At 49.2% G+C, this 12,569-nt stretch overlaps 1 protein-coding gene across 1 annotated transcript in view; it reads left to right on the top strand.

The window, feature by feature from the left end:
* Window positions 1-267: 267 nt before the first annotated feature.
* Window positions 268-12,569, top strand: part of LOC144127942 (uncharacterized) — a 43,785-nt gene continuing 31,483 nt past the window's right edge. The window contains exons 1-2 of the mRNA XM_077660958.1: window positions 268-302; window positions 3,626-3,791. Of these exons, the coding sequence (XP_077517084.1) occupies window positions 3,630-3,791 (162 nt within the window). The 5' untranslated portion in view covers window positions 268-302; window positions 3,626-3,629. The remainder of the gene's footprint in view (window positions 303-3,625; window positions 3,792-12,569) is intronic.

Genomic DNA, 12,569 nt, shown 5'->3' on the forward strand with positions numbered 1-12,569 from the left:
CCAGGTGGTCGAAATTATTCCGGAGCCCTCCACTACGGACCTATTTGTTCCTCTCTTCTTTCACTCCCTCCTTTATCCCTTCCCTTACGGCGCGGTTCAGGTGTCCAACGATATATGAGACAGATACTGCGCCATTTCCTTTCCACCAAAAACCAATTATTATTATTATTATTATTATTAAGCAGACGACGCAGCGGAGGCCCCACCTACAGCTGCCATTGCGCTTGCGCGCTAGTTCTTCAGGCGCCCGCGAGAGGCGCTACCCGGAGCGCTGGCCACGCAGAGCGGTGCAAGTGTTCAAGGTACAAGTGGACGACCGTGTACTTCATAACATGTGTAGTATGTGTCCGTGGTGTTCCTGTAACTGCTCTTACAAAAGCCTGTGAACGGGCTGCAGTGTATGCGGTAGCGATTGCGAGGAACTCGGAGTAGGTAATCCCATTTTATTTCTCCCCCATCCCTCATCTAAAGTCGAGCCGTGCTCCTGTTACAGGTCCGTCGCTCTTGGCGCTGTTAGGCCCGACTACTGATAATGGCTGACAACAAGGAAGACCTGCAGAAGTTGTTAGACATATGCAGTACAGAGGGAGATAGATTAGGCTTCAAGTATAGTAAGGAAAAATCTGCAGTCATGACATTTAATGAAGAGGGCGGCGAGCATAGAATACAGGAGTTCGTGCTAAAGGTAGTGAATGAGTACAAGTATCTTGGGGTGTGGATAAATAACAGTGTTGAGTATCTGACAGAGCATGAAAAATATGTAATGAATAAAGCTAGTAGGAATGCAGCTGTCATGAAAAATAGGGCACTGTGGAATTACAATAGGTATGAGGTGGTAAGAGTGATCTGGAAAGGGGTGATGGTCCCTAGCCTGACCTTCGGGAATGCGGTCCTGTGTATGAGGCCAGATGTTCAAGCAAGGCTGGAAATAAGGCAACGGGGAGTAGGGAGGTTAGCTTTGGGAGCACATGGCAATACACCAAATCAGGGGGTACAGGGTGATATGGGATGGGCGTCTTTCGAGAGCAGAGAGGCTAGCAGTAAGATAGCATTTGAGGAACGATTGAGAAGGATGGAGGAAAAGCGGTGGGCTAGGAAAGTTTTCAGATACCTGTATATAAAGAATGTTGACACGAAATGGAGAAAGCGAACTAGAAAATTGACAAGCAAATATCTGGACAGCAGTAAGGGGGCAAATCAGCAATTATCGGTTAAGAAAAAGGTTAAAGGAACAGAGAGAGCTTTGTGGAAAACAGGGATGCTGACGAAATCGGCACTAGAAACATACCGGACCTTTAAACAGGAAATTGTCAAAGAAAATATCTATGATAATTGTAGGGGAAGTTCTTTGTTGTTTGAGGCCAGGACTGGAGTTTTGCGGACTAAGTAGTATAGAGTCAGGTACCAGGAGATAGACACTTTGTGCACTGCGTGCGGAGAGGAGGAAACAGCTGAACACTTGATACTTTTCTGTAAAGGGCTTCACCCTACAGTGGAAGGCAGCGGGGCTGACTTACCCAAGGCATTGGGGTTTAGGGATAGTGAACGGGAAGTGGATTTTAAGAGGTTAGAAGTAACCAAGCGGAGATTATCCGATTGGTGGCTAAAAGCAAGACAGGAGTAAAATTTCACAAGACATGGCTAGGTGGCTTGAGCCACCGCCCGATGTAAAGGGTTCAGCCGTATCCATCCATCCATCCATCCTACTGCTGACACTACGTTCTTCCCAATGCTTTCACAAGCCATGGCAACCGCTGTTGATCGGTGTTTTAGTGGACTAGTAATTTTAGTCGACATCTTCCGCACTCGTCACTGAGTGGCCGACGTCGCGAGGCAAGTGTTTTGTGAGCCGTTCTGTAGCACGTGCTTTGCGCCATGTTTCGGCATAGTCTGCGCATGTTTTATCCGGGATTGTGACTGGCTGTACTACATGTCGCACGTAGAGCGGTGCCCCACTCGTAGTTTTCCGCCGTCGGAGGGCTCAGCCCTTACGCGCCGTGCGATCGGTTAGCCGACCTGAGGAAAGACGCTCGCTGCTTTGGCAGCAGGCGCTGCACTATGGATCCTGCATTGTGCACTTCAAAGTGGGGTTGGCCTGGTGTCTTTTTGTGCTGGGAACCGTTCTGTGAACTGTAAGCGGAATTGCTGAATACCGTGGTGCATAGCTCTTGGACATTGTTGTTGCTGTGTTGCCTAAACTACAAAGCATTGGGAAAAGGCAGTGTTTGCTCTCGCATAACTAGGAGCTATGTCCCCAAAACTGTTTGATCAGAAAAATGTCTTGTGAGCAGGCAGTAGGTCGTGCTAATGGTTCGACAGGAAATTGACTGGCTAGTCACAAACTGTCATGTGCAGACGGCAGCTTTATAGATACAGCCAGCCTCAAATTGGCTGATGCTTAACATAACGTGGTGCTGCATGGTTTTGCTGCTGCTGCTTTTCGACCTATGGAAGCGCCATATTTTGAGTTGTGTCAACTTTTATTAATCTTTTGTGGGGCTGTTGGCACATAATGACAAGGACAACCAAAGCGAAGGAGACTGGGACGCAGCGCTGCGAACAGCCTACTTCACCTTTTTGTTCTGCTACTGTCGCCTTTTCATTTGTGTTTGTGAGTGGTACTGCAGTGACATTGAAAAATGTTGCATAAGAAGTAAATATTGTGAAGTTAGAAACATACTTTCAGTGTTTTACATTCGCACTGACTGCATCTGTAATGACGCAGTTGTGGACCTGTTGCATCATTTCTGCACCTTGCACCCATGACATTGTTGCTGTTGTTGATATTGTTCTCATCTTTGTTTGTGGTGTACTGCTCTCATTGTGCATATTTATTTTATGTCTGCTCTACAGAAGTCAAGAAAAAACAGTGTGGTGATGACCTTGTCTTATGTGCATTGTTTTGTGGTGACTGAATACATTCGTTATTTTATAATGATCCACTCTACGCTCTTTGTTATGATTTAAATGCTGAGGCTCTTATAGGTTCTGAAGAATGTTCCCGTGTGCTTTAGCTCGTTGCATCTATTATTTGAGCTTGCTATGTACGGTTGTTTCTAGTTCTCCAGAAAGCAAAAATTTATTGATGAGTAATGGGTGATCTGATTCTACCAAAGGGAGCTGGTTACTCCAATATATAGTGGCTAGTGAAACAGTAAAACATTTTGTTGCTGTAGTTCCCCAGAAATATTGCACTGTAACCACACCCTCCACAACTCTTTGATTGAATTCTGTTGATCCAGAGCCGTGGTGCTTATTACCGTGTTAGCATTAGAAGGATGTGTGCAAGAGGAAACGGCGGCCGCCATCACACGTAATGTGTCGCATGATGCAGTCCAAACGTCATCACTACTATTGGTTGCAAGAGGTTGCTTGGGAAGAGCAACCAAGCCGGGGCAGGGGTGCATTGCTTAATCTGTACCACTGCGCTCGGTGTGGAATGATCATTCTCAGTGGTCTATGAATGTAAAGTTCCGGAGATATGGCCATTAGCTGCAACCGAGTCTGCAGCAACAGACTGCGCTAATGTATGCAAGCTATTCACTGAGGATTGTGTGAAATTTTTTTCAGCTGTGTCATTGTGGAGCCTGGATTGAATGAACTGTTCACTGAATTGAAATGACAGCAGGATGGCAGCCCCCACAGACTGGAAGACCATCCCGGCGTATGCAGCCCACCTGGCTACCCTTCTCCCACTGAGGCCCCTCGCTGCAAGGCTGATCAAGGAGCTGCGCTCGCTTCGCTCACCGCTCACCAGGACTCGCATCTGTCTGCCGCTTCACTGCACTGCCGTAAGACACTGTTGTGATATTTTTTCTCCAGAGACTCCAAAAATAGTGATTGATTTTTTTTTTTAAATTTGGCCCCTGTTCTAGCTCTTTATCAGATGCAAGCTGTGCGTGTGTCTCGCATGCATATGACTGGTACAATTGCACTCGGAATTGCGCCACTTTGATAAAAACGCAACTTCTTGAGACATACTGCACAAACCACAGTGAAGAGACGACAATTGCGCCACTTTGCACTGGAACGGCCAGAACGACTTCCGCATCTGTGCTCCAGCAGCGGTCGCGAACAGAGCGATCATTCGTTTTTCGAAAAGAAAATGCAGCCGTTCATATTCCGCGCGGTGGACGCCTTCCACGCAGTTTCTAATAATTTTCGTGCTCTTTTAGGCATTTCCAGCAAGTGGTAGCGCGCGTGCGGCCACTCCCGAGTCCCGGTTGTCGTCGCTGCTGGCTCCAAGGAACTGAATGGGGTTGAGTGGGACGAGCAGCGTGGTCAAGCGCGCCGCTTTTCACGCACATAACATTGAAAGGGAGGCTGAGGGCATTGCGAGCAAATTCGATATTAATGGGGCGCTGAGCCATGCTGACTCTCAGGGCATGGCGGATTTAGAATAAAGATAGATTGGAACAGTTTTAGGTTTACAAGCCCGTGGCTGATTGTGGCTCTCTGGGTCAGCGGTGACTCTGATTATGTTACCGCCTCGATCGGACGGTGCATTTCGTAGCATTTTCGCCCGTGATGAGTGTCGGTGCGGCGATGTATAGTTCGATTTGAAACATTTGAAAATTTCAGGTTAATTGTTGAAGCCTGTATACTTTTTTACGACTGTTACCACTGTTAAAAAACGTGCAATGCCTGTTACAAAGATTTTCATTCATTTGTAGTGTGGTAATCTTCATCGATATAACCACTGACATGCGTCGCGTGCTGCCGCTCTCAAGGACGAAGAAGTTGTTCGCTGCCTTGCTCTTTCGCCACGCCTGACGCTTCGCTGCGAGTCTCCCCTGAGCGGCTGGAATCATCTGGGTTCACCGAATAAACACACCCCTACAATTGGTGCAGGTGCTGCTGGGTACGTTCCCGTCCACCCTGGAACTAAGAAGCCGCACGTTACCCTCTGCTTCCAGCATGCCGGATGACACTGCCACGACATCGTCGCCCCTCCCAACCACCGTGCTGTGTTCTGGAGCTCTACGGCAGCGTGATCCGTGCTTCTTCAGTGGCACAGCCGACCAGGACGTCGACGATTGGTTGGCGGCATATGAGCGCGTCAGTAGCTACAACAGATGGGACGACGCTATCAAGCTAAGCAATGTAATCTTTTATCTGACTGACGTGGCGAACCTCTGGTTTCGCAACCATGAGGCAGACCTGCCATCTTGGTCTGCATTTAAAAAGAATTTTGCAGAAGTGTTCGGCCGCCCTGCAGTTCGCAAGCTCCGGGCAGAACAACGCTTGCGTGAGCGCACTCAGCAAGTCGATGAGTCGTTCACTAGTTATATAGAGGACATCGTGGACCTATGCAAGCGTGTCGATCCGCTAATGACTGAAGCGGATAAGATCGAGAACATCATGAAAGGCATCTCTGACGACGCGTGCCAAATGCTCTGGGTAAAAAATCCTGCCACGGTGAGTGACGTGATCAAGCTTTGCCAGAGCTACGACGTGCTTCGTAAGAAGCGCGCTTCTACCCGGCGGTCCGGTGTTAGAGACGACGCCATCTCTACACTTGCGCTGGGCGGTTCTACCCCATCAGAGGACAGCCCTTTACTTCAGCAAATCAAAGCCTTCGTTCGAGAAGAGGTCGCCCGCCAGCTATCGCTGGTCCCTCAGTTACAGGATAGTGGCCGCCTTGTTCCTGACATGGCTCCGTCTTTGGCCCCTACCATACGGCGTGCCGTTCAAGATCACATCGCTGACGTTCTTCCTCCCAGCTCCATGCTCCCGCCCAGCCCTGTGCTGCCGCCCAGCCCCGTGCCAGCGCAAGTAACGGCACCACTGACTTACGCCCAAGTTGCGGCCAGGCCGCTCATGCCATCAGCATCTCTTTCCTACCAGGCCGCTCCTTCCAACCTTCCTTCGCCTTTGCCTGGGTCTGCATTCCATGTCCCTATTCCAAGGGTACGCCAACGCCCTACGAACCCTTGGCGTACCGCGGACAACCGACCAATCTGCTACTCTTGCGGGCTGCCGGGCCATGTCGCACGCCTTTGCCGCCAACGCCTTCCACCTTCTCGACCTGAACTATGGAACTACTCCTACAATACAGACCAGCCCTCGCCGAGAAATCCGCCCAGTTCCGAATTTGTATCTCGTGACAATCAAACGTACACAGCTCGCCGATCACCTTCCCCTCGTCGCCGTTCCCCGTCCCCACTCCGACGTTCTACCGGCACCGTTGAGGGAAACTAACAGTCGCAGTTCCCGGGGCAAGAACTGCGCTTGGTTCGAACTCTTCAAGTCCTCGGTGTTCTCCCACTAACGTAATTCAAGTGTTTGTCGACGGCGTCGCAGTACTCGCTCTAGTCGACACGGGCGCTGCCGTATCAGTCATCAGTGAAGCTCTTTGCCGTCGTCTTCGTAAGGTGACCACCGCACTTTCCGACTTTTCGCTTCGCACCGCCTCATCACAGCGCATTCATCCCTCAGCGGCGTGCACGGCCCGTGTTCTCATCGAAGACGTCTTATACACCATCGAGTTTATTGTACTGTCTCGCTGCTCACACGACATCATCCTGGGCTACGATTTCCTTTCCACTCATCATGCCGTTATTGACTGCGCCCGCGCGGAAGTTTCCTTTTTACCTCTTTGTGATACCGTCTTGTGTGACGTCCCTACCCGGCCTGCAAAACTCCTCGTCGCCAGTGACACAGACATTCCTCCATTTTCTGCTGCCCTCGTTCCACTCTCCTGTGAAAGCGTTATTAGTTCGACTGTCTTCTTCACACCTTCCGACGCCGCTTCACGCCATCCCTGCCTCCTGCTTCCATTTGCGGTCCTCAAGATCGAAGATGGCCTTAGTGCAATGTACGTCTCAAATCCATTTTCGTGCCCGTCCGTCCTGCTACGCGGCGAGTGTCTCGGTCGTATTGAAGAACTTGATCCCGCGCTTGTAAATACTCTTCCTGCAACGCCTACTTCATTAGACGTTAATGTGCTCAGCTCTTGCGATACAGCGACCGCTTCGACACCACCCGATGTTCTTCAACAAGCTATTGACGCAGATCTCCCACCCGCACAACGCGATCAACTCGCTGCTCTTCTACAGAACTTCACTTCTGCCTTCGACCTTCCTCACACTGCTCTGGGTCGCACGTCTGTCGTTACGCACGCAATCGACACTGGTACAAACGCACCTTTACGACAGCGTCCTTATCGCGTGTCGGCCTCTGAGCGCCAAGTCATTGCTGACAACGTGGACGACATGCTTCGCCGGGGCGTCATACAGCCATCTAACAGTCCATGGGCTTCTCCGGTTGTTTTGGTCACCAAGAAAGATGGTTCCATCCGGTTTTGCGTCGATTACCGTAGGCTTAACAAAATCACGCGCAAAGATGTCTATCCTTTGCCGCGAATCGACGACGCCTTGGACTGTTTACAGGGAGCCGAGTATTTCTCCTCTTTGGATTTGCGCTCCGGCTACTGGCAGGTACCGATGGCTGATAATGACCGCTCGAAAACTGCCTTTATAACACCGGATGGATTATACGAGTTCAACGTTATGCCCTTTGGCCTCTGCAATGCCCCGGCTACTTTCGAGCGCCTGATGGACACTGTTCTTCGTGGACTCAAGTGGCAGACCTGTCTTTGTTATCTGGACGACATCGTAGTTTTTTCTGCCGACTTTTCTTCTCACCTTCTCCGCCTAAAGGATGTCCTCACGTGTCTCGCCGGCGCTGGGCTTCAGTTGAATTTGAAGAAGTGCCACTTTGCCGCTCGAAAACTCACAATTTTAGGCCACGTAGTTTCTAAGGACGGCATTCTTCCCGACCCCACCAAACTTCGCGCAGTTGCAGAGTTCCCGAAGCCAACCTCCCTGAAGCAGCTTCGGAGCTTTATCGGCCTCTGCTCCTACTTTCGACGTTTCATCTTGAACTTCGCCTCTATCATCGCTCCTCTGACCCAGCTCCTTGCCGGCAGCTCCGACCTTTCCGCCTGGACTCCAGCCTGCGATAAAGCCTTTGACACTTTACGCCGCCTTTTGGTTTCGCCGCCCATTCTACGCCACTTTGATCCGGCTGCGCCTACGGAGATCCACACTGATGCCAGCGGTATTGGGCTTGGTGCCGTCCTTACCCAACGTAAGCCTGGTTACAGCGAGTATGTTGTGGCATACGCCAGCCGAACATTGACAAAGGCAGAATCTAATTATTCAGTCACAGAAAGGGAATGTTTGGCCATTATTTGGGCTATCGGAAAATTTCGTCCTTATGTGTATGGTCGACCGTTTTACGTTGTGACCGATCACCACGCTTTGTGCTGGCTTGCCTCTCTGAAAGACCCATCCGGTCGCCTTGCTCGCTGGGCTCTTCGTCTCCAGGAGTTTGACATTCATGTCATTTATCGATCAGGACTGAAGCATACGGACGCGGATGCTCTTTCCCGCTCGCCATTGCCTAGAGATAATTCGTCTGACCACGTCTGTGCCTACGATATGTCGACTCTTACAACTATCGACATGGCTACCGAGCAGCGGAATGACCCCTGGATCAATGCACTTTTGAATTTTCTCTCAAGTCCTACTCCCGGTCATTCCTCCAAAGCGCTCGTCCGCCAAGCACACCACTTCTCCATTCGTGACGGTCTTCTCTATCGCCGCAATTATTTGCTTGATGGACGGAAGTGGCTTCTAGTCATCCCGCGTCATCTCCGCGCCGACATTTGTGCTGCGTACCATGGTGACCCACAATGTGCTCACGGTGGCGTATTGAAAACCTACACACGCCTACGTCTGCGATTTTACTGGCGTGGAATGTACCGCTTCGTAAGACATTTCGTGCGCGCTTGCGAATCTTGTCAACGCCGAAAAACTCCTCAGAAGTCCTCTGTTTCGTTGCAGCCGTTACCCTGCCCTGCTCGTCCGTTTGACCGCGTTGGCATAGATCTCTATGGCCCTCTTCCGACTACTCCTGCTGGAAACCGGTGGATTATTGTGGCAGTAGACCATCTGACTCGCTACACTGAAACATCACCGTTACCCTCTGCCTCTGCAAGAGACGTTGCTTTGTTCATTCTCAACAACTTGATTCTTCGCCACGGGACTCCGAAGGAACTGCTCAGTGACCGCGGACGCGTTTTCTTGTGCGACGCTCTCGAGGCCCTACTGAAAGAATGTCGCATCATTCATCGCACCGCTACTTCTTACCACCCTCAGACGAATGGCCTGACAGAACGCTTCAACCGTACTCTGAGTGACATGCTGGCCATGTACGTCAACGACGCTCATTCCAACTGGGACCACGTTCTTCCCTTCGTAACCTACGCGTACAACCAACACCCTCTCAATGCTAAGGCCTCTCCACCGGCCGCGTGACGTCACGCCAAGGGACCGTGCAGGCCCCGCGCTCCGCGATTTCAGCGCGCCGCGCCCGTCTGCACTATTCGGGTACTGCCGTACGTAGCTGCCTTATAAGTGATTCCTTCATTTTCATTTTTGTCGTTGCTGCAGAAAAGAAATTCGCTAGTTTGTGCGCGCCTTAGGCTATCATTTTATCTGCTTTATATATTTTTTTTATTGCAGAACACCTTATTGTCAAGAAAGTTCGAGCTGCTAATACAGTTTTTTGTAATAAACAATTTAGCATACGGCCGCCAATTTCGCATTATTGGTCATTATAATAAAAAATTGATTAGTTAATTTCAATTAATCATCTAATTATTAGGTTCTATCACGTACATGATGTCTGCCGTGCGGTAAAATCCATCCGCACAGACCGCACATGCGTATATCTAGTTGTTAAAGTAGAAGTTCGTGAACATTGAAAAAAAAAACACCGTCTACTGCGCATTGTGTTAGTTTTATTCTGTATTGTGTTTTGCTTAAAGCTTTCACACACAGCAATAATGACACTCACAATAATGTTGCGCTGTTGAGTATTTGTACAGCTAATCTGACCCTTACAATAAAAAACGACGAGACACCAGCAATGAAGTGTGCGCAAAGCATTTTTATTGCTTGGGAATAAAACTTACTTCTTCTTAAGCGTTGCTGCTTTCCGGGCTGCGGCCTTCTGCTGCGCATTGTCTTGTATGGCATCATTTCTTAGTTTGCAAAAGTTGTTTAGAACAACGTTGGTTGCAACGCGTACTACCAAGCGCAGGAGAGTTTGTGCAGTGTGGCCATTTTCACATGTCTCAATGTCGTGTTCGTCCAGGAGGGAAATCGTCTGTGAAATCACGACACCACGTTGATTTCTACAGGAGAGAAAATCTTCCGCGGTTGCTCCAAAAGACAACTTCTCTGCAACTAGTTTAGTCATCAGTACCATGTGAACTGTGCATGGCTGGGGAAACTTCAGCCCTCCTCTCGACAGGTTAGCTATCATGGCAGTATTTTCCGCTTCGATCTCTCGATTTTCAATCACCAATGTGCTGAAGCAAGCAGAACATGAAAGCTTCTTTAAAGCAGCATGAGCAGCGTATCCTGCAATGTAGACAATAGCATCCATGTCAGAGTGGGCGTGTGTAATATCGTCGTCGCTGACAGCCACAGAAAAGTTGCATGGGACAAGATCCTCACTTACGTCTTCAAACTCTGTTTCCTCGCGTGGAAATGTCAAAAGTTTTTGAAGACGAAGCTTCTTCTCACATTCGTAGAGCTGACGCACGGAAATGTGGTACTGTGATCCTGCCAGCTGGCGGTAACGGCCGAACCGGTCTTCTAGCGCATCCGTCTGAAATTTGCCCAGCAGTACGTACTTGAAGTGAAGTTCTTCTAAGCAGTAGCGCGAGAGTTCTACCAGAGAATAGCATGTCAGTCGCAAAGCACTGTGAGTCTCTTTCGTCAGCGAGCCACTGGTGATGTTTATTCTTGCCCAAGCGTCCAACCAGTCCACAACGCCGCTCAGGAAAGCTAACTGTGTGTCATCAACAGACCTTACAGGGTCTTGCATGCTGTCCCTTAGCCTCTGGCCTTTGCAAGGGGTCTTAACATTGACTATTTGCCACCATGTGAGGATAACGTCAATGAAAAGAGCAGTCGACTCAGCTTGAGGAATCTTGAACGCGGAACCATGTGTCCTGAGGGCATTTGAAACAAACTGATTAATGACGTCGAGAGCGAGCTTTACATTTTGCCGCTCCATTGAGGTTGGATTCACGGCTTTTGCGTTCAGTCTGTAAGCAGCCTTCACAAGCGACGTCTTCTCTGAAGAATAAAGCTGCCGCACAGCTGCGAAAGAAGCAGCTTTCATACGAGGAGGCCCTTCGGGCATTGCTCCACTCAAGTCCATTTCAGGGAAATAGAGGCATGTTCCAGGGTTTTTCTGGTTAATCCAATTGTTCCTAATGCACTTCAAGAGATGCACAGGATCGACCACGTAGAAAAGAGGGCGAGCGTTATCGGCTGGATGGGGATAGACAATGCTCACCTGAGGACTTGTAGCAAATAACGACATCATCTTGCGGTTCAGAGCATTGTTGTCCGTTATCACAGCGATAATTTTGAGCCCCATTTTCTCAACATTAATGATTATGTTCTTAGCATGCTCGTGCAAAATTTCTGCGCTCAGTTTGCTCACAGGTAATATGTGAATGACGTCCTTGTTTGCAGAAAGGAGTGATTGTACCATGAACACATGGGCTGTTGTTGCTGGTTCCGTTGAATGAACCGACGATCCTACTATTGTGCCCCCTTTGTAGTCGAAGTATGGTTTTATGTGGATCTCATCGATCATCAGGGTCACTGTCTTCTCGTGGTCTTTCATTGATTTGACTCGTTCTCGGATGTAGGAGAGACAGTGCGGTTGATTTTGCTCCACAAGAGGGTCAGCTTTGTAATTTGAGCAAACACGGCGCAGTGTGGAAGGATGGGGCAGAATGATTCTTGATGCAGCTCTTGTGAAGTGATATGCGTGAGGAGAAATTGAATTCAAAATACTGGCGAATACCAGCAGCTCTGCGCTATACACATGCTGTTTCGCGAGGAGAAGCTCTATCTGCTCAACCAGAAATTTCAGCAAAGAAGACTGTTCTTTCGTCGTATCACTGTCCTCAATGAGGTCTGCAAGCAGTGAACCGACAAACTGCAATACTTTAGTATGTTTCGACTCTTTCGTCACCTCAGGTATATTATGCAAGCCTATCTCGAGTTCTTCTAGCAGCAAGGACAGGCTGGAGGTGTCGCATACTTGAGCTGGCAGAATCCTGCCTGAAGGAAGCGACAGAAGCTTCACTCCATTCAAGAAAACAGAAAGTGACAGATCAGGGAGAACTACCAAGGCGCATTTCACATTAGGTGAAGGATCATTCTCGATGAGAAGGAACCTAACGCACTGCTCATCGACAGAAACGGTCCAGAATTTCGTGTTGCAGATTCCAGGCAACTTAGATTTGAACTCCTCGTAAGATGAAACTTTGTTTCTTTTCTGTTCAAGCTCATTAGACTGAAGTGACTTCCTCATAGCCTCCTGCAAAGCAGCGTTTTCCCTTCTTGCTTTTTTCGTCTCTGGCGATTCACTCCGTCCAGGCGTTGAGGACAAGTATTTTGGGCAGTTTGGAAAAACAGAAGGCGCAGCATCAATCTTCAACTGTAGCCTGTCACGCTTCACCTCTATTATTT

Source organism: Amblyomma americanum, chromosome 4 (genome assembly GCF_052857255.1).
Source record: "Amblyomma americanum isolate KBUSLIRL-KWMA chromosome 4, ASM5285725v1, whole genome shotgun sequence".
NCBI classification, from domain to species: Eukaryota; Metazoa; Arthropoda; class Arachnida; order Ixodida; family Ixodidae; genus Amblyomma; species Amblyomma americanum.